At 38.9% G+C, this 22,746-nt stretch overlaps 1 protein-coding gene and 1 long non-coding RNA gene across 8 annotated transcripts in view; one reads left to right on the top strand and one right to left on the bottom strand.

The window, feature by feature from the left end:
* Positions 1-22,746, bottom strand: part of LOC122423264 — a 115,017-nt gene that overhangs the window by 67,711 nt on the left and 24,560 nt on the right. The gene's annotated exons all lie outside the window — the stretch shown is intronic.
* The window catches only part of ABCC9 (ATP binding cassette subfamily C member 9), a 149,119-nt gene that overhangs the window by 119,213 nt on the left and 7,160 nt on the right, over positions 1-22,746 (top strand). For 5 of the 7 annotated variants that reach the window (XM_043440109.1, XM_043440112.1, XM_043440111.1 and 2 more), the window contains 8 exons: positions 4,629-4,730; positions 5,642-5,762; positions 7,451-7,581; positions 8,328-8,406; positions 11,689-11,797; positions 16,093-16,196; positions 18,847-18,980; positions 21,570-21,632. In XM_043440109.1, coding sequence (XP_043296044.1) covers positions 4,629-4,730; positions 5,642-5,762; positions 7,451-7,581; positions 8,328-8,406; positions 11,689-11,797; positions 16,093-16,196; positions 18,847-18,980; positions 21,570-21,632 — 843 coding nt within the window. Of the gene's footprint in view, positions 1-4,628; positions 4,731-5,641; positions 5,763-7,450; positions 7,582-8,327; positions 8,407-11,688; positions 11,798-16,092; positions 16,197-18,846; positions 18,981-21,569; positions 21,633-22,319; positions 22,495-22,746 lie in introns of those variants that run through there. The other 2 variants (XM_043440114.1, XM_043440110.1) reach the window with 1 other exon arrangement.

The following is a 22,746-nucleotide window of genomic DNA, read 5'->3' as shown; positions in this document are numbered from 1 at the left end:
TAATCCAGGAATGAGCTGGAAAGTATCTCACTGATATAACTAAAAGACAACACAAGTAGCACTTTTTAAAAAAAAGAAAGAAAATGATAAAAAATATTTTTTATAAAAAATAAAATAACCTTGTTTTAGATACTAAACTGCAGACCTGTACCTGTGCTATAAGTTGCTTCAGTAGTGTCTGAGTCTTCATGACCCTGTGGGCCGTAGCCCACCTTTGTTCAAGGGATTCTCCAGGCAAGAATACTGGAGTGGGTTGCCGTGCCTCGTCCCAGGGCATCTTCCTGACCTACGAATTGAACCTGAGTCTCTAATGTCTCCTGCATTGGCAGGCAGGTTCTTTACCACTACTGCCACAAACCGCAGACATACTGGTTTTTAAACTCTTGCATCTATTTGAATTTACTAGATTATGGAATTTGGCAATGGATTCATCCCCTGAAAAATCTGCTCTGACTTCAAAAAGCTATGCCTTGGGCACTTCCCTGGCGGTCCAATGGTTTAACACTTCACCCTACCATTTCAGGGAGTGCTGATTCCTTAAATGGGTTGAATGTAGGGGTGAATTGGTGGGTTGAGGAGGAAGAGTAGCTTAAGTGGTCTGCCCACCCCTTTGATGGTACTGTGTGCAGGGATCGTGTGCAATACCATGCTTCTGTTCCTGGCACCTTAGAAATGGCAGTTGATTTACAGCCTTTTTGTATCTTATTTTAGGTAATGACCCCAACGGCGCATGCGTGCCATTATTTTTAGTCCCTTTGAGTTTCTTTGTACTCTCTTGCTGGAGGATTCGTTTGTTCAGGTTCAGGCACTGCAGTAAAGGGTCCCAGGTCCCAGTTTATCTGACCGAAGACAGGCAGACCAGCATAATTGGAGCACAGTGAAGGAGTAGGAAAGGAATCTCAGATAAGGTCAGAGGAGGCAAGGTCTAGAACCCAGACTTCGCATCATCTGCGGCTTTGTAATTCATCAGAGTCTGAATTCATTATAAGTTCAATAGGAAGACATTGGTAATTATAAACAGGGAAGTTATATATACCTTTAAAAGACCACTGAATGAATGGAAAGATGGGATGAATGAATGAGGCCCTTCTGAGGTCATCTAGGAGGAAGTGGAGAATAGAAACTAATAAAACATACATTGTTTCAAACCCTTAAAGCAGGGGTCCCCAACCTTTCTGACACCAGGGGCCAGTTTCATGGAAAGCAATTTTTCCATGAACCAGGGAATGGGGAGTGGTTTAGGGGTAATTCAAGTGCATTACATTTACTGTGCACTCTATTTCTATTATTATTACATCAGCTCCACCTCAGATTATCAGGCCTAAAATACTGGAGATTGGGGGCCCCTGCCTTAAATTGTATGTTGCCCACAGAAATTTCTTAGACACTGACTGGAATATTTCTTTGTATCATGCTGGGATTATCTTGCTGGAAGTATCTCCTAGTGCTAACTTACTTTCTGAGATTTATCACATAAACTCTTTATGAGTCTCTTTAGAAAAGCTAATATTGGGAATAACAAATTTATAACATAGCGTTAAAAGTATTAACTTTAATGAGAGCGTGGGAAGGAAAAATTCATATTGTCATAAATGTTTTAGAAGTATTTGGGGAACACATTGGTGTTTATAAAATATAAAAAAGCAGCCCAGGCTGGTTAGATTCTACATTCATATAGTTGTTGCTTCAAATAAAGGAGGGTCTGATTGGGAAGTGACAAGCTGTTAATAAATGAATACACTGGATACACCGGAAGGAGCTATCAAAGGAGTATTTACTAACTCTATGGAATTTGCTGCCTCGAGGGATTAAATCTCATGATTTCTTTCTTTATTCTTTGTAAAGACCATGGGAATCATGACAGAATTAAATTTTAGTGCCTGTTTTAACCTTTGGTGTTTTATGATGCACATAAGCTTTTAAGCTTGCTTCAAACATTTGAAAATCATCCAGGGGGGAAAAGGACATCCTGTTACATGGAGGTGGGAAAATCTAACTGATTTTTTTTTTCCTTTCAAAATCACTGTAAATTAGGTACTATTTCTATTTCCCAAAGAAGAAACTGAGTTTCAAAGAAGAAACTGACTCATTTAAGTGTATTAGCTGGTAATTGACAAAGGCATCATTTGAACCCAGACCTGTGGTTCCAAGGCTGGGATCATTGATTGCTCCCCAACAAGTTGATCTTTGGTGCTAATTTAAAAGTTGCAGAGGGACTTCCCTGGCTCTCCAGTGGTTAAGACATCACCTTCCAGTGCAGGAGGTGTGGGTTCGATCCCTGTTCAGGGAACTAAGATCCCATGTGACTCGTAGTTAAAAAACCAAAACATAAAAGGCAAGCGGTATTGTAAAAAGTTTGATAAAGAGTTTTAAAATGGTCCACATAAAAAAAAGAAATCTTTAAAGAAAATAGAAATAAATAATTAAAAGAAAATAGATGCTGGGATGCACATGTGTGAGCTGATTTGAGAAACCATTCTTGATTTCAGCATGTTAAACACTCTCTTACTGTCATTAAAGTCTTCTCACCTAATTACTAATTTTTTTAAGGTATCAGAGGTGTATCTTGCTAGAGAAGATCATCACCAGTAAGATGAGACTTGAGATAATTCTAGAAAGTGTTCATGCCTGAAATTTGACCCGCTTCTGGCATGTGTGACACCTCAGCTTGACAAATTTTAATGATTCTATTGACTATGGGCAATTCCATTAACATTTTGTTAGCATTTATATTATCTTTAAGAAATAAATAAGAAGTAAACACATAAAATTTATATAATGTTTTATAATTTAAAAATCCTGCTGCATATTTTATGCCTGGCATTTTTTATTCAATGTAAAATGATGACCATTTCTCATTATTAAAATGTTTAACATTATTTTTAATCACAGCAAAATATACAATACCATCACATATCTGTATGATGATTTATTTATTGATTCTGTGCTTCCCTGGTATAGGTATTCTAGGGCTTCCCTGGGAGCTCAGCTGGTAAAGAATCTGCCTGCAATGCAGGAGACCTGGGTTTGATCCCTGGGTTGGGAAGATCCCCTGGAGAAGGGAAAGTCTACCCACTCCAGTATTCTGGCCTAAGGAATTCCACGGGCTGTATTGTACATGGGATCAAAAAGAGTTGGACACAACTGAGCAACTTTCACATAGTAGAAAAATTTCCTTTTTTTTTTCAATTTTTTCCAATAATAACAGCACTGAAATAAATCTCCTGATATACAAATCTTAAAAAAAATGAAATTTCTTTTTCAAAGGATAAGACATAACAATGCCTAAGAATGTTGGGAAATGGAGGCAGAAGAGGGTGTAGAAAATAGACAGGTGCCCCCCATCTCTCCTTTGAGTTTAAGGTTGACCTTAATTAATTTTTAAATTATCTGAAAAGAGTTTATCATTGAGTCATAATCAATTCAGATATTCTAAGACATGTTCATATTTCTAATGTAGGGAGAAAAATTACGCTTATTCCTATTTCTATGCAATCTGTAGATTTAATGTCCCAGACTCTGAGTCCATATTATCGACAAAAAGTTCAGATATTGATTCAAATCCCAACAAGCTAACTAGATACAAATTTCTGCACAGGCCTTGAATTAGCATTCAGTTCAGTTCAGTTCAGTCACTCAGTCGTGTCTGACTCTTTGCGACCCCATGAACCGCAGCACGCCAGGCCTCCCTGTCCATCACCAACTCCCAGAGTCCACCCAAACCCATGCCCATCGGGTCAGTGATGCCATCCAACCATCTCATCCTCTGTTGTCCCCTTCTCCTCCTGCCTCCAGTCCCTCCCAGCATCAGGGTCTTTTCCAATGAGTCAACTCTTTGCATGAGGTGGCCAAAGTATTGGAGTTTCAACTTCAGCATCAGTTCTTCCAATGAACACCCAGGAGTGATCTTTAGGACGGACTGGTTGGATCTCCTTGAAGTCCAAGGGACTCTCAAGAGTCTTCTCCAACACCACAGTTCAAAAGCATCAATTCTTCAGCGCTCAGCTTTCTTCACAGTCCAACTCTCACATCCATACATGACGACTGGAAAAACCATAGCCTTCAGTAGGCAGACCTTTGTTGGCAAAGTAATGTCTCTGCTTTTTAATATGATATTTAGGTTGGTCAAACTTTCCTTGCAAGGAGTAAGCGTCTTTTAATTTCATGTCTGCAATCACCATCTGCAGTGATTTTGGAGTGATTTTGAATTAGCATACAAGAGAGCTAATCCCAACCCTGGTATAAGCGCACATGAAATTCAAGGTAGAAAGTTAAGTTAAAAATAATTGCTTGTCTGGTAAAATGCAGTAGATAAGAAAAAAAGAAAGAAAGAAAAAAGAATCTTGCATCTGATCCTGGTCGTGCCAAAAATTGCAGCTTAATTTCTGACCAGGTATTTACCATCTCTGAAATGCTTTCAGATATAATCAGAGCCTTGCATCACTTCTTTTCCGGTCCTAAGACTGTGAGTTATTATTCTTCCCTACCTTCTGTAACCTTGTTCTGAAACCTCACAGGACACACAGTGAATAACGTCTATTCTGTTAGTGATCATCTGGGTTGAATGAGATCCTTGATTTTAAGAACTTAGGGGAAATCTTTTAACATTTTTTCTCACTCTTTTTTAGGATTATCTGGGAGCTTGCATTGTCCTCACTGCATCTATTGCATCCATTAGTGGGTCTTCCAATTCTGGATTGGTGGGCTTAGGTCTTCTGTATGCACTTACGGTAAGTATGGATGAAAACCTCTCTCTCTCTTTGTACCGCACTTGAGGTACTTTCTGTAGTCATCATCAACTCTTATTCATGGATGTTAGAGGACTAGTTAGAAATTCATAACAAGATGATGGCCTGCAAATAATAGTAGATTTGGGCCTAAACCCGGCATTTTAGGATGGCATGGATTCATTTCCGACATTTTGAACCAATTTTTAGAAACTCCTGAAACACTGTGGTCAGAGTTCTCCCAAGGTTGTTTGGGATTCTTGTCCTGAGTTGCTCACCACCCATGTAGGAACACTAACTCCCGCGTGGGCCTCCCTTATAGCTCAGCTGGTAGAGAATCCGCCTGCAATGCAGGAGACTCCGGTTCGATTCCTGGGTCAGGGAGATCCGCTGAAGAAGGGATAGGCTACCCACTCCAGCATTCTTGGGCTTCCCTTGTGGCTCAGCTGGTAAAGAATCCGCCTGCAATGCAGGAGACCTGGGTTCAATCCCTGGGTTGGGAAGAGCCCCTGGAGAAGGGAAAGGCTACCCACTCCAGTATTCTGGCCTAGAGAACTCTATGGATTGTACAGTCCATGGGGTCACAAAGAGCTGGATACGACTGACTTTCACTTCACTTTCACTTCAACTCCCATGTGAATATACATGAGGTAAGTGGAAGCATACAACTATCCACTGGGCAAGGAAGTCAGGACAGTGCACAAATCAATGACGTTAGAGGACCATTGAAGAAGAGCAGATACCTACTTTGCCAACGTTGGCCCATGACATCCTCTCTGATCTCTGATACCCTGTAGCGTTTATGAACTGTACCCACGTGAACAGTCCCAGTCATCCTATGCCCTGATATCCAGTGTTCACAAAAACTGTTACTTTATTTGCTATATGCTCATTGTTTTTGTCACCTGACACAGATAACCAATTATTTGAATTGGGTTGTGAGGAACTTGGCCGATGTGGAGGTCCAGATGGGCGCAGTGAAGAAAGTGAACAGCTTCCTGACTATGGAGTCTGAGAACTATGAAGGCACCATGGGTATTGTTCTGAATATTATGGTGTTTCACCTAAATAGTTACTTAAGAATATTAGTTGTGTGTCAGGCACATTGTCATTTTTGCTTTTGTTTTCCATTTCAATAGCCAGAGAATCCTCTCTCATCTTGACTTTGCCTGATAAGATCCAACTGCATCTGAAAAGATGTAATTATTTAGGCCTGAAAAAATCTTAGATACAACCAGAGTCCAAATAGATTTACTTAGTAATATTTAGAGAGAAATTATAAAGACACTTGCTTCCCAGGTGGCATAGTGGTAAAGAATCCGCCTGCCAATGCAGAAGCCTCTTGGAGGCTTGGGTTCAATCCTTGGGTCGGGAAGATTCCCTTCAGAAGGAACTGGCAACCCACTCCAGTATTCTTGCCTGGAAAATCCCATGGACAGAGGAGCCTAACGAGCTGCAGTCCATGGGGTCACAGAGTCAGTCACGACTAAGCACACATGCAATGGCATAAAGATATTTGAACTTTATTATATTAATTACCAACCTCAACTATGAACTGTTGTATTCTTTTTCTCAAGAGCTTATTAATTTAGAAGCCAAGGAGTTTAGGTCTTAAAATAACCAAGACTCTTAGCCTTACTAGAATAAAACCGGCAGGAAATTCAATCCTGAGGGCAGAATAATCTTCCTTAACTGCAAATCTCATGCTTAATATGCATTCTGTTGTCTAAACCCTTCAATACCTCTTCAGCTCTTCAAGGACATGCAACCATTCATTAGTCAATCCTTCCTCACCTATCTAGTCCCATCTTTCATCATCCACCTACATACCTTTCACTCTGGCCATATCAACATGCTATGCTTTCTTTTTATCTTTGTTCCTCTCTCTCTCTCTCTCTCTCTCTACATATATATATATGTATGTATACATAGATATACATACATATATACATATATGAAACAAATTTCCCCACCTCTTATCCTTTAAGATTCATCTCAGGCACCATCTCCTCTTGAAACCCTGCTGGAACTCCTGGGCTGCCACCATCTCTGCTCCCAGAGCATCTTGGCTCAGCCTCCGTCATGGGATTCTGCATGCAGTCCTATAGGCGCTAACTCACTTGCATGCGGTCGCCTGGAACACACTGATCACCTTGAGGCATGTCTTCCCTCTCAGCTCCCTGCATAACCCCTCTCACATCTGAATCACTCAAATGTTTGAGGGCTAGCTGACTGAACAAATGGATTCATTGACAGATGAACCAGTGGGAATAGAATTGAGCAATAGCGTGCTGAGAGGCGTGATGCCCGTTAATGCTCCAAAACAAACACACAAAAACTATTTTTAAAGTTCTTAATCAAGAGACCTTTACTCTGAATGTAATGTTAATTAAAAGAAAAAAAAAAAAAACCCGTATGGGAATTCCCTAGTGGGCCAGTGGTTAGGGCTCAATGCTCTCACTGCCAAGGGCCAGGGTTCAATCCCTGTTTGGGGAACTAAGATCTTGCAAGCCAGGCAATGCAGCCAAAATCCAAATAAATAAATAGAATCTTTTAATTAAAGAAATTTTAAACCCAGAAGTAGGCTTAGCATGACCTTAAATTTAGAAAACAATTATTACGTGTGTATGTATAAATGTATATAAGTATGTGTGCTTTTCTTTCTACCTCTTTCTGTGTCTCTCTGTCTCTGTCTCTTCTTCTACTCCATCTCCATCCTTCAGATCCTTCTCAAGTTCCAGAACATTGGCCTCAGGAGGGGGAGATCAAGATTCATGATCTGTGTGTCAGATATGAAAATAACCTAAAGCCTGTTCTTAAGCATGTAAAGGCTTACATCAAACCTGGGCAGAAGGTATGGAGTTTACTGTCATTTGATTTAATTCATACAGAACCTCAGATGGAACCATCCCATTACCACTTGAGCTCCTTAGACGTGCCAGCCAAGGATCTTCTCACTGGGCTCCCATTATATTCCTTACACTTTATAGGTCAAATTATGTGCATAAAAGAGAAAAGGGAGAGAGTGGATCCAGATAAAGTATACATTCTCTAAACTGTATTGCCATTCATTCATCTCCCATGAAGATTAGAAAAGTGAACAATAGGCATGTTTTTCAAAATTTCTAGCTTTTGGCTCATGCCCATTCCAGATGTCCCCTTGAGAACCTTTGTGTTTTTACTAGCTCTGGCCCCACAATGATTTATTTTAGTTATTGTAAAAAGAGCAAGTGTGCAGAAAAATGGGCTCATTTTACTTTTTGTTACATAATAAAATCATCACTTCTGAGACAAAGTGGAGTACTTGTTTATTAGGTCAATGATATACTAAATGGAAAAATGAAGCCACAGAGGTAAAAAAATACAACCATATAGAATTAAAAAAGAGTCCTAGTGGAATCATTGAAGATTTGAAGACCCTGTGTTATCTTAATAATGATAACTCGGAAGGGAGACCTGAGAAGAGAATGACAATTTTAATGTAACTGTTTAAATAGAGTTGCAGTTTTATCATGGTGTCTTATCTAAGTTAAGAATGCTTTGCCTACTTTTTTATTTTGTCTGAGTCCTCTTCTGTCTAAGTGACAGTTGCTTTCTTAGGTGGGCATATGTGGTCGCACTGGCAGTGGGAAGTCATCATTATCTCTGGCTTTCTTCAGAATGGTGGATATATTTGATGGTGAGTTACTAACTAAACTTTTTCATTAGCCATGTGATACTCTCCCTTTAAAAAAAAAGGCACATCTCCTGCATCTACTTACCTAGTCCTGCAATAATATATTTATTATTTTATTTATTTATTATATTATTTATATATAAAGTTATATATTTCTAAATATATTTACATATTTATTATTATATATAATTATATATATTATAAAAATATATTTAGAATGACTTCAGTATTCTTGCCTGGAGAAACCCATGGACAGAGGAACCTGGTGGGCTACAGTCTGTGGGGTTACAAAGAGTCTGTCATGACTGAGCACACATTACTACTGCTATAACTACTATTGTGTCCTACAGTCCATGATTTGAGGCAGGTATTCCAGATAAATAGGCTTCCTGGGTGGCTCAGTGGCCAAGAATCTTCCTGCCAATGCAAGGAGATGCAGGAGACATGGGTTTGATCCCTGATCCCCTGGAGGAGGAAATGGCAACCCACTCCAGTATTTTTGCCTGGAGAATCCCATGGACAGAGGAGCTTGGCAGGCTGTAGTCTGCATGATTACAAAGAGTTGGACACAAGTGAGCATGCACACATCCCAGATAAACAGTTTAGGAGTAAAGAAAAAAAAAAGGAACTGGAGAAATAAAATAATTAGCCCTAAACTCAGCTCTAGAAATTATTGTTAAAGAATTTTGTTAAATTAGTAAAATGAAAACAAGGCCACTCATTATGAAGAACAGCAGATGGAAGTGGCATTTCAAGAAGGAAGAGAGAAAAAGGCTGTCTAGTTTCCTGCAAACTAAAAGCACATTTCTTTCCATTAAAGGAAAAAAAGGAGATAAATAATCTGAATTTTAATTTTAGTGCATGACTCTTATTATCATCTTCTTAATAACATGGTTTAATGATGTTGGATGTTTTGGGAGGAGGTGACCATTGCTAATAAAGTGCCAAGGACATGTTGACAATATACAAAAATATTTACTCATCTGCAAAATTATTAATAGTATCATACATGGAAGTAATCTAATATTTGTTTTAGAAAAAATATGTCACATTATTTAGTCTATTAAGTGACCTATAAATAGGCCAGCATATATGCCATCTTGACTGAAAGGGGAGCCATCAAGTCAATAATTGCTTAAATATTATTATCTCTAATCATTGTGATAATAGTGATAGTACTTCACACTTTTATTGTACTTGACAGGTTACATTATTTAATCTACACAACAACTCAGTGAAATAAAGAGGTCAGTTTATGAACAATGAAGTTGAACTGTGGTCATTGCAGGGTTTGGGACTTAGATTTAGCAAAGAGATAGCTATCCACCTCTAGATGAGCAGCTCGCTCTTTCCATGGCTGGTAATGATACACAGATCCTTTAAGGATTTTCTGTGGGATTTGCATTATAAGCCAATTACAGGATCCAAGACAATTGATTGAAACTTTTCATTAAAAAACTGTCATTATGATGGAACATATTAGATTAGCCATAGTCTCATGAGTTCAGAAACATCATTTCAGCCCCCAAGAGGACTATGATGACTGATTATCTTTTTAATACCATTAGGCAATTGAGATTTTAATAGATAATATATTATACCCAGAAGAAAGTTTAAGCTAATCACCTTACCTGCTCTTGAATCTAAATCCAGCAGAAAAGGAACTCTAATTGCCATCCTTCTCTTAGCATGCTTATCTCATAGAGCAATATTATCTTTGCACAAAACAAGATCATAAAATCAATCAATCAAGGTAAGGAAAAGTCATCAAGATTGCACAAGTTCATGTACAGTGAAATTTACTAAGAGTTGATGCCTATAGAATTTACGATAGAATTTACTTTCTTACTTGTACTATACTGTACTACTCCTCAATCAATAAATGAGCAAAGAGACTTCTCTGATGGTGGTCTAGTGGTTAGAAATAAACGTCCTCACCATTGTGGCTCAGGTTTGTTTCCTGGTCAGGGAAGCCTTTCTTCTTGGGGCTTCCCTGGTGGCTCAGATGGTAAAGAATCTGCCTGCAATGCAGGAGACCCAGGTTCAATCCCTGGATCAGGAAGATCCCCTGGAGAAGGGAATAGCAACCCACTCTTGTATTCTTGCCTGGAGAATTCCATGGACAGAGGAGGCTGGCAGGCCTCCTGCAAAGAGTTGCAAAGAGTTGGACATGACTGAGTGACTAACATGGACAGTCCAGTGGTTAAGCATCTGAGCTTCCATTACAGAGGGCACAGATTCCGTCCCTAGTCAGGAAACTGAGATCCTGAATGTCACTTGGTGTGGCCAAAAAATAAATGAAAACAAATATTAAAAATAAATAAATATAACACAATACTGTTAATTAGCTATCCCCCACTACAAAGTAAAAATATTTTTGAAATATATAAGTAAATAAATGAGTGAATAAGACAGACAAAAATACCCATCTTCAATAACCTGATATTCTAGTTTGGGGAGAGTGCTATGCTTAGTCACTCAGTTGTGTCCGACTCTTTGTGACCTCATGGACTGTAGCCTGCCAGGCTCCTCTGTCCATGGGGATTTTCCAGGCAAGAATACTGGAGTGGGTTGCCATGCCCTCCTCCAGTGGATCTTCCTAACCCAGGGATCGAACCCAGGTCTCCTGCATTACAGGTGGATTCTTTACTGTCTGAGCCACACGATTAAAAAGATCTGTGGTGGTGGTTTAGTTGCTAAGTCATGTCCAGCTCTTTGCAACCCCATGGACTGTAGCCTGCCAGGCTCCTCTGTCCAGGGGATTTTCCAGACAAGAATGCTGGAGTGGGTTGCCATTTCCTTCTCCAGGGGATCTTCCTGATCCAGGGATTGAACCTGGGTCTCCTGCATTGCAGGCAGATTCTTTACCAACTGAGCTACCAGGGAAGCCCCAAAAAGATCAATAAATGTGTATAATAGAACGTCCTATGAAACAAAATAAAGCTGGGAACAGTATAAAGGAATACTGTAAAGAAGACCACTTAGGGAAAAGAGTACCTTTGGTTCGTATGAACCATGTAAACAGTAAAAAGTAGAAATCCCTTTAGGAGAAAATAAAAGAAAGAAAGAGAATAAAGAAAGAAAGTAAAAGAGAGAAAAAAAAGAAAACATCACCAAAATGCCTGTTTTTCTTAGAGACATATCATGATGTTTTTAAGACTTACATGGAAAGCATCATCTTCTGAATTTCAATCCTGAACTAGGAAAGCACTTCCAATTGGTAAACAAATATTATTTTACTTGTGGTTTTATTACAGGCCTGCCATTTTTGTTTTTCTTTAACAGGAAAGATTGTCATTGATGGGATAGACATTTCCAAACTGCCACTGCACACACTACGTTCTAGGCTTTCAATCATTCTGCAGGATCCCATACTCTTCAGCGGTTCTATTCGGTAGGTCATGTATTCAACAGAAACTCATGTGCCTCAGTATTTACCCTTTGGCTCATAGGAGGGTTTTACTCAGAGTTGCTTTTCAGGTAGGTGTGAAAGGTCGTCACCAGGATGATGAGGTCAGATGTTCTGTCCCACCGTTTGGATTGAGGCACTTAGAATGGCTGAATTAATCTAAAGAACCCCACCCTTTGTTGATGTTGCTCAGTCGTTCAGTCATGTCTGACTCTTTGTGACCCCATGGACTGCTGCATGCTAGGCTTCCCTGTCGATCACCATCTCCTGGAGTTTGCGCAAACTCATGCCCATCTTTTGTGTCCCCCCCAAAGTTCATCTCTTCTGTTCAACTCCACAAACACCACCCTTCCCTCTGTACCTGGGGACGGTGATTCTTGGCAGACATTGCTGAGGTGTCCACCCTACAGATGTGCTGCCTGTCTCTTGTGTGTCTGGCTTGGGCTCAACAGATACTAAGTTTGGTAAATACCTTGCTTCTCTTCCACCCCTCACAATTTTTCTTTCCACCAAAATTGCTCTGAAGAAGCTGCCACATTCTTCCCCATGCCTGGCTTGCTGTTTCTCAAGAAAGAAAAGAGAGAAAGAGAATGGAGGCATCTGCTCTTGGCTGAGTCCTCACAGTGCTGCTCAAGGGTTTATATTATTGTCCCCATTTTACAGATGAGGATTTTCAATCTCAGAGAAGCTGTGGCTCAGCCAAGTTCACACACTTACTTGGTGGTAGAACTGCCATTCCGAATAAACTTTGTCTGACTCTAGAGTTCACTGTTACTGTCCATTAGATCATGTCTGTTATTCCATCCAGTCTCTTTTCTCTCTTGTTCCCCTGCTTCATCTATTTCATTGCAAAATGTTTGTCACCTTTTACTGAATATGCCTTGTCTCAAAGAGAAAATGTATGTAAGATTGTTCAATATTTAATTGTAAAGTTGTTGTTATTTAGTTGCTAAATTCTGTCCGACTCTTTGTGACCCCATGGACTGTAACACTCCAAGCTCCTTTGTCCTCCACTGTCTCCCAGAGTTTTCTCAAATTCTAGTGCATTGAGTCAGTGACGCCATCCAACTATTTCATCCTCTGCCACCCTCTTCTCCTTTTGCCTGCAATCTTTCCAGCATCAGGGTCTTTTCCACTGAGTCAGTTCTTCACATCAGGTGACCAAAGTATTGGCGCTTCAGCATCAGTCCTTCCAATGAATATTCAGGGTTGATTTCTTTTAAGATTGCCTGGTTTGAGTTCCTTGCAGTCCAAAGGACTCTCAAGTGTCTTCTCTAGCACCACAATTCAAAAGCATCAGTTCTTCAGCACTCAGCTTTCTTTATGGCCCAACTTTCACATCTATACATGACTACTGGAAAAAACTATAGCTTTGACTTTATTTGCAAAGTGATATCTCTGCTTTTTAATATGCTGTCTAGGTTTGTCATAGCTTTCCTTCCAAAAAGCAGATGTCTTTTAATTTCATGGCTGCAGTCACCATCTGCAGTGATTTTTGGAGCCCAAGAAAATAAAATCTGCCACTGTCTCCCCATCTATTTGACATAAAATGATGGGATCAGATGCTTTAATCTTAGTTTTTTGAATGTTGAGATTTAAGCAAGCTTTTTCATTTTCCTCTTTTACCGTGATTAAGATGCTCTTTAGTTCCTTTTCACTTTCTGCCATAAGGGTGGTATCATCTGCACATCTGACATTGTTGACATTTTTCCCAATAGTCTTGATTCCAGCTTGTGATTCATCCAGCCCAGCATTTTGCAGGATGTACTCTGCATGTCAGTTAAATAAGTAGAATGACAATATACAGCCTTGACGTACACCTTTCTCAGTTTTGAACAAGTCCATTGTTCCATGTCTGGTTCTACCTGTTGTTTCTTGACCTGCATACAGGTTTCTCAGGAGGCAGGTAAAGTAGTCTGGTATTCCTATCTTTTTAAGAATTTTTCCACAGTTTGTTGTGATCCACACAGTCAAAGGTTTTAGCATAGTCAATGAAGCAGAAAAAGATTTTTTTTCGCAAATTCCCTTGCTTTCTCTATAATCCAGTGGATGTTGTCAATTTGATCTATGGTTCCTCTGCCTTTTATAAATCCAGCTTGAACGTCTGGAAGTTCTCAGTTCATGTACTGTCAAAGCCTAGCTTGAAGGATTTTGAGCGTTACCTTACTGGCGTGTGAAATGAGCATAATTGTACAGAAGTGTGAACATTCTTTGGCATTGCCTTTCTTTGGGACTGAAATGAAAACTGACCTTTTCCAGTCCTGTGGTCATTGCTGAGTTTTCCAAATTTGCTGGCATATTAAGTGCAGCACTTGCATAGCATCGTCTTTTAGGGCTTGAAATAGCTCAGCTGGAATTCCATCACTTCCACTAGCTTTGTTCATAGTAATACTTCCTAAGGCCCACTTAATTTCACACTCCAAGATGTCTGGCTCTAGGTGAGTGACCATACCTTAGTGGTTATCTGAGTCATTAAGAATTTTTTTATAAAGTTCTTATGTGTATTCTTGCCACCTTTTCTCAATCTCTTCTGCTTCTGTTGGGTCTATACCGTTTCTGTCCTTTATTGTGCCCATCTTTGCATGAAATGTTCCCTTGGTATCTCTAATTTTCTTGAAGAGATCTCCAGTCTTTCCCATTCTATTGTTTTCCTCTATTTGCATTATTCACTTAAAAATGCTTCCTTATCTCTGCTTGCTGTTCTTTGGAACTCAGCATTCAGTTAAGTATATCTTCCCCTTTATTCTTTTCCTTTCACTTATTTTCATTTCTCAGCTATCTGTAAGGCCTCCTCAGACAACCATTTTGCCTTGCATTTGTTTCTTGGGGGTGATGTGGTCACAGTGTTACAAACTTCTGTCCATAGTTCTTCAGGCACTCTGTCCACCAGATCTAATCTCTTGATTCTCTTTGTCACCTGCACTATAAAATCATAAGGGATTTGATTTAGGTCATACCTAAATGGTCTAGTATTTTTCCCTGAAGAAGTGAGTGAAGTGAGTGAAAGTCGCTCAGTTGTGTCCAACTCTTTGTGACCCCATGGACTACACAGTCCATGGAATTCTCCAGGCCAGAATACTGGAGTGGGTAGCCTTTGCCTCCTCCAGGGGATCTTCCCAACCCAGGGATCGAACCCAGGTCTCTTGCACTGCAGGTGGATTCTTTACCAGCTGAACCACAACGGAAGCCCAAGCATACTGAAGTGGGTAGCCTATCCCTTCTCTAGTGGATCTTCCCGACCCAGGAATCGAACCGGAGTCTCCTGCATTGCAGGCGGATTCTTAACCAACTGAGCTATCAAGAAGACTTTCTTCAATTTAAGCCTGAATTTTGCAATAAGGAGTTCATGATCTGAGCCACGTTGTAAAATTACTTCAGTTAAAACTTCTAGGTGTACCAGACTATTTAGCAATCTGATAGAAATCTCTATCTCTGAATATATTTATTATGAATACTATTACTGTGGTTTGTACAGCATAACTCATCTGAAATAGCATTGTATATTTCCATATAGATTTATGTATTTAACATTAGTTCTGTAGGAATGATTAGCTAGATACTATTCAAGTTACACTGAACAAAATATGACTTACTCTGTGTAAGTCTCTAGGTCCATCACTGTCTCTGGAAATGACACAATTTCATTCCTTTTTATGGCTGAGTAATATTCCATTGTGTATATGTGCCACATGTTCTTTATCTATTTCTTTGTTGATGGACATTTAGATTGCTTCCATGTTCTGGATATTGTAAATAGTCCTACAGTGAACATTGGGGTGCATGTATCTTTTGGAATTATGATTTTCTCTACTCAATTCTATGTGGTGACCTAAATGGGAAGTTAATCTGAAAAAGAAGGGATATATACATATACATATCATTGATTCACTTTGCAGAATCTAACAACACTGTAAAGCAACTATACTGCAATAAAACATTTTTTTAAATAAAATAAATTTTAAAATATTTCTTAGAGATTTTCCAAAAAATGTAATATGAAAGTGGATGAATCTAATTTAATGAATTTTATTAAATCATATCATTAATTTAAACTTACTAATTATGTCATCAGAAAACCATTACTCATAAAATTCAGATCATTCACCTACAAAGCATGAAGTGAATGCTTGTTCTGTCCTAAGCACTGTTGTAGATTCTGGGCATACAGTAAGAGCCAAAACAAATAGGATTTCCATCTTTCGGGAAGAACAGCAATAAGCAAGCATACATTAAACAGTCATTTTTAAAATTTATTCACTAACTGATTTTTTTTCCTACAGATTTAATTTAGATCCAGAATGCAAATGCACAGATGACAGACTCTGGGAAGCTCTTGAAATTGCTCAGTTGAAGAACATGGTCAAATCCCTACCAGGAGGTCTAGGTATATTTTCTAAATGATGCATTTATTTTTTTATATATGCAATGAATTCTACATATCTACATTTTATCCTAGAATCACATAATTCTAGCACTAAAGCTCCTTATATTTATTTTTGTTTATTTTTGGCTGTGCTGAGTCTTTGTTTCTGCATAGTCTTTTCTCTAGTTGTGGCAAGTGGGAGCTATTCTCCGGTTGTGGTGCTCCAGCTTCTCACTGCAGTGGCTTTTCTTGTGGAGTATGGACTTTAGGGTACGAGGACTTCGGTAGCCACAGCTCCTAGGCTCTAGAGCACAGACTCAGTAGTTGTGGCACATGGGCTTAGTTGCTCCATGGCATATGGAATCTTTCTAGATCCCTGATATGAATTCAGCCCCAGAGGTAGCATCAGTTCAGTTCAGTCACTCAGTCATGTCTTATTCTTTATGACCCCATGAACCGCAGCATGCCAGGCCTCCCTGTCCATCACCAACTCCCGGAGTCCACCCAAACCCATGTCCATTGAGTCGGTGATGCCATCCAACCATCTCATCCTCTGTCGTCCCCTTCTCCTCCTGCCCTCAATCTTTCCCAGCATCAGGGTCCTTTCAAATGAGTCAGCTCTTCCCATCAGGTGGCCAAAGTATTGGAGTTTCAGCTTCAACATCAGTCCTTCCAGTGAACACCCAGGACTGATCTCCTTTAGGATGGACTGGTTGGATCTCCTTAAAGCCCCAAGAGACTCTCAAGAGTCTTCTCCAACACCACAGTTGAAAAGCATCAATTCTTCAGCTCTCAGCTTCTTTATAGCCCAACTCTCACATCCATACATGACCACTGGAAAAACCACAGCCTTGACTAGACGGACCTTTGTTGGCAAAGTAATGTCTCTGCTTTTTAATATGCTGTCTAGGTTGGTCATAACTTTCCTTCCAAGGAGTAAGCGTCTTTTAATTTCATGGCTACAGTCACCATCTGCAGTGATTTTGGAGCCCTCAAAAATAAAGTCAGCCACTGTTTCCATTTTTTCCCCATCTATTTGCCATGTAGTATAATTTCTGGCAAATAATTGATGACAAAAACAAAAGAACAACATGAATAACGAAAGAAAAACATGATTAATGAAACAAGGGAGAATTCATTATATAGTCTTTCATTCATGAAAGTGAACATTTGTAGTTTTGGACTTCTGTTTCCTTAATATCTAAACTCATTTAAGAAAGCATCTGAAAGATAATGGTTGATATTCTAATTTTAATGCTTAATGTGTAGTTGCCAAATTGTATTGTTGCCATCTAATTTTTTTTTATCAACCTACAGAATAAAATTATATTTATTTGTTAGCTTATTTGGGAAGTGGGGCCTACTCAAAAACAATACCTTTTATGATTATAATTCAGTCCAAAGAAAAAGACATCCACAACAAAGTGGAGACAGCATGTCTTTAAGGATAGTTTTACTGACCTTGCCAGTGTCAGACAATGGGAATAATTCCAGAGGTCTGGATGAACTTTCCCATAATAATTTTTGATGTCTCCTCTGGAAAGTCCAGCAAGCACTTAAAAAATTGAAAAGTCTACTTGAGATAATGCTTGTAGATCTTTTTCCCCTAGTGATTTTCAGACTCTGCCCTTCCCCCATTAGTACTTGGAAAGATAATTATATCTATATAGTTCTCCTCACTAATATGAGACCTGAATGTACCTGTTTTGAATTGTGGGCATAGTATTTGGGAATTATGGGACAGTGTAAGCAACAAGGAATTATATTTATGCTCTGTAATTGAATGCTGTTTATGCTCATTGTCTTAATAAAGATTGCTTCAATGGTTTGATAATGATCTGGTTCAGACCAGTTCTAGTGAAGAACATTCATCATTCCCTGCTTCCTTTTTATTTATTATATACATTAAAATTTGGAGAATAGATGCATAGTCTCCAAGCATGAGGAATTATAAGAATTTGAAGCAGTGAGACAATAATCAATAGAAATTGCCCCTTGGAGCCCTACTACAATGTCTGTGAATCCTAATTAAATAGGTCATCTTGGAAATAGAATTTAAGCTAAACTCACAGCAGTAGTTTATAAAATGTGGTTGAAAACCAAAAAAAGGAAACTATAATGAGGACATAATTCACTTATCCACGCAACAAGGTTTTCTATTCAGGTGCTATGTCAGATGTTCATTGATAAGTACTGGGGATTCATTAATAAGTCCTTACTGACTTGGAGCTTAGAGTCCAAGGGGACGATATAATGGAAAGAGAATAGGTATTGGAGTTGAGAATATTCTGTTTCTCACTAAGCTCTGCTACCAGTTATCTGAATGATCTTGAGCAAGTCACTTCATTTCTCTGGGCCTTGGATAATTACATCAGATAATTGAATCATCTTGAAGGTCTTCCAGTCTTTAAAATGTTTAACAGCATTTTATGTCCTACTATAAGGAGACAATTTACCACCTACTGTCAAACATAAGATGGCCCAGGATCATCTTCATTTTCCCCAAGTAAAGTTCCTCTTTGCTTTTTCCAAAATGAAATCCTTGCACCAGTACAAAGTGATATCAATAGGTTTTTATAGGACATCATGTGTTTTCCACTATGTTGCCTAAAGAAAGTGTTAATATCATTTCTTTAGTGAAGTCCTTGCTTTTTTTTTTTTTTCCATTTAGATGCAGTTGTCACTGAAGGTGGGGAGAATTTTAGCGTTGGACAGAGACAGCTGTTCTGCCTTGCCAGGGCCTTTGTCCGCAAAAGCAGTATTCTCATCATGGATGAAGCAACGGCTTCCATCGACATGGCCACGGTGAGTGCATCATCTAAGCTGCTTTCAACTGATGAGTCGAAGAAATGCGTGCAAAAATTACAATTTATTTTTCCTGACTGGGTTCTGAATATCCTCAGGACTATTGTTTTCAGTGTCTTCTCAACTACCTCCTTGATCAACTAGTGGTATAGCACGTTGAGAATTTCAATAAAGGAGGCTTGACTCTTGTTTTAAAGAAGCTCCTGTTGTCCAATAAGCATCAAATAAACTTGCCATCACTTTTTGATTAATCCTCAAGAGAGTAGAATTCCAGGGCTCAGTTGATGAGACTGCTGTCCTGTATTCAAGTATTCAGGTGTGTTGCCATGGAAGTTCTAAAATGAAGTATGCAAATCACTGTTTAATAGAATCTATTGATAATCAAAACCAATCATTTTCTAATGGAATTTGAAGAGGGATTCACTAAATTAATACTGGCTAGAATTAATAATGGCCCTCTCAATGTATTGATGGTAATAAGGCAGAAACTTTGCCTTTTGAAAGAGATCATTTAAAAGTGTCAAATGAGGGGAGGGGTAAATTAGGAGTTTAGGATTAACATATACACACTACTATATATAAAATAGATAATCAAAAAGGACCTACTGTATAGCACAGGGAACTGTATTCAGTATTCTGTAACAACCTAAAAAGGGAAAAAATCTGAAAAAGAATGGATATATGTATATATATATAACTGAATCACTTAGCTGTATACTTGAAACTAACACAACGTTACAAATCAACTGTACTCCAATATAAAATGAAAATTAAAATCTTAAAAAAACATCAAATATGTCCAAGAAGGATCTGTTTGAAGGTTGTGACTGAGTGGGGAAAATGTCACATTGAACTGCAAATGTTACGAGCTATCTATTAATGTTGTTCTTATAAAAGTGAACTTGATATTAAAAGTTTGGCATCAGAAAGGACAAAAAACCTTATTTCTTTTCCTGCTGTATACTTTAGAGTGAATAAAACTATCCAGAAAAATGAAACAGCTTCAAGATTATTAAGAGCCAATTATATATGGAGATGTTAATTTGACATCATTTCTTTGTATTGTTGTTGTCGTGGTTCAGTCACTAAGTTGTGTCCAACTCTTTGTGATCCCATGAACTGCAGCACGCCAGGCTTCCTTTCTTTGTATTAAGTAAGACTAATTAGTTAAACTGGGCTTCCCTGGTGGCTCAGTGGTAAAGAATCCGCCTGCAATGAAGAGACAAAAGACACATGGGTTTGATCCCTGGGTAGAGAAGATCCCCTGGAGGAGGAAAGGGCAACCCACTCCAGTATTCTTGCCTGGAAAATCGCATGGACAGAAGGAGGCTGGTGGGCTACAGCCCATAGCGTCGCAAAGAATCAGACCGAGCAACCGAGCATAGAGCGCAATCAGTTAAAGTATCTATACGAAGTTATATATCTTCTCCAAGTTAAGATAATTTAAAGCAATGAAGCTGTTTCTAATGAAGCCATTTTGCTAAATCTAACTACATTAAAATTAGTTTTAATTACTAAGTTCTTATAACATTGTGGGTTATTATAAGGATAGTACTGCCTCAACAGAAACGAGAGAGAGAGAAAAGGGGAGAATAAGAATGAATTAATTGGCAATAAGTCATGTGATTGGAAGAAATAACAACTTCACATAAAGACTTTGGTAACTGAGCCTTTTTATTGAGGAGAGAGGAAGAATCTTTACCCCTGATATCTTTTAAAATATAATAACAATTTGGACCATAAAGAAGGCTGAGTACTGAAGAATTAATGTTTTCAAACTGTGGTGCTAGAGGAAACTCTTGAGAGTCCCTTGGACTGCAAGGACATCAAACCAGTCAATCCTAAAGGAAATCATCGCTGAGTATTCATTGGAAGGACTGACGCTGAAGCTCCAATATTTTGGCCACCTGATGTGAAGAGCCAAGTCATTGGAAAAGACCCCAATGCTGGGAAAGATGGAGGGCAAGAGGAGAAGGGGACGACAGAATATGAGATAGTTGAATGGCATCACTGACTCAATAGACATGAGTTTGAGCAAACTCAGGGAGATAGTGAAGGACAGGAAGCCTGGCATGCTGCAGTTCATGGGGTCGCATAGTCAGACGTGACTTGGCGACTGAACAACAACAATGGTTTGTGGTGGGAATAAAAATAGCTCCTGCCAGGAATGTACTTTTATGGGTCAAAATCCAAATTTTTGGCATGTATTTTATTTTCTGCTTTTCTGACCCCAAACTTAACACTGTTTTAGGGTTTTATTAGTTTTGAATACATCCTTTTTGTGGCATAACCTTAAGTGAGCATTTCCCCACCCATTTGGTTTCATTTTCCTCATTCATTTTCCTGGCACTAAATCTATCAGTCATTCCTAGTTGATCAGTCGAGTTTTCTTTACATTTTTAAGATACTACAGAACCCAGCCTGAGCTCCCTGCTGGGCACTGCTCCCTGTTAGACCTTCTGCAAAAGATAGGAGTGAGAATTCTCAGAAGAGATTGGGCATGTTGAAGCATTGTTCTTGGGGACAAAATACTTTGGCAACGGAAAGGAGTCCAGAGAAAATTCAGACTCTATTTTTATTTTTTGGCAGGAAAACATTTTGCAGAAAGTGGTCATGACAGCTTTTGCAGATCGCACCGTTGTTACAATAGCTGTAAGTATAGGAGACAACGTTGCTTTACTCCTCTTTGGTTGATTTTTGAAGATTCAGTATTCTTTATTTGGGGGCAATTAAAAGTATACTTATGTTAAATCATGTATTTCTCTGCTAATATTTCTGTATCTGTGCAAAAAAAAAAAAAATTGCTATGCTTTGAAAGCCGTTACACTGTTTTTTTCCCAAGCTGTCGGCTCTACCTTCTTCTCCTAGTTTACAATGAAAGAGCATTCTAAATTTCAGAATTCCAGCAGGTCATGGCCTGTACTATTTCACCAGATACAGACGGTAGTTCATATGGGATGATTCTTGTTTGAATAATCGAATTGTCTGATGATCAGTTTCAGAAGCAAAATTCATCAGTTTGATTGTTGATACTATTTACACTTAATTTCTGTGTTCCTGTTTACTCAGCTGTTTGCAAAAAGAAGTCCGTGAGTTACCAGCAGATACTTTCTCTGATTTTTAGATAGCCCCAATCAAATTGAAGACTTGCTTAAGTGTTTGCAATGCCCATTACAAGTTACTGCAGAGAGGCCATGGTTTTGCCTCTGCCTCTTTGCAGATGGATGGGTTCTTACTGACAGGCTTAAACTTTAACAAAAGTCTTTTTAAAATGAATTGCTTGGACATTTCCCTCTTGCTGATTCTCTTCTCTCCTTTCCATTTTTCTTTTCTCTCCAGCACCGTGTCTCTTCTATTTTGGATGCAGGCCTTGTGTTAGTCTTATCTGAGGGTATATTAGTAGAGTGTGATACTGTTCCAAACTTGCTTGCTATCAAGAATGGCCTCTTTTCCACTTTGGTGATGACCAACAAGTAAACATCACGAGCCACCCTGCCAAAAGTCCCATTCTCTGGTAGTTATCTTAGCCACCTCCCCCACAGTAAGGCAAGAGGAATGCAGATTAAAGGGGAGGGATGGGGGAGGGAACTAACTACAAGGTGTTATTATACAAATCAGCTCAACTGGGTGCTTCTTTTGTGCTCAATACCAATGAGGCATTTGCATATATTTTCAAATGTATCAATGCACCAGAGAGAGTGGTCTGGCAGAAAGTGACCTTGACAGCTTTTACAGACCACATCATTGTTACAATAGCTGTAAGTAT

This window comes from Cervus canadensis, chromosome 21, assembly GCF_019320065.1.
Source record: "Cervus canadensis isolate Bull #8, Minnesota chromosome 21, ASM1932006v1, whole genome shotgun sequence".
NCBI classification, from domain to species: domain Eukaryota; kingdom Metazoa; phylum Chordata; class Mammalia; order Artiodactyla; family Cervidae; genus Cervus; species Cervus canadensis.
Note: the sequence above shows the minus strand (reverse complement) of the source record. Positions and strands in the feature narration are given on the sequence as shown.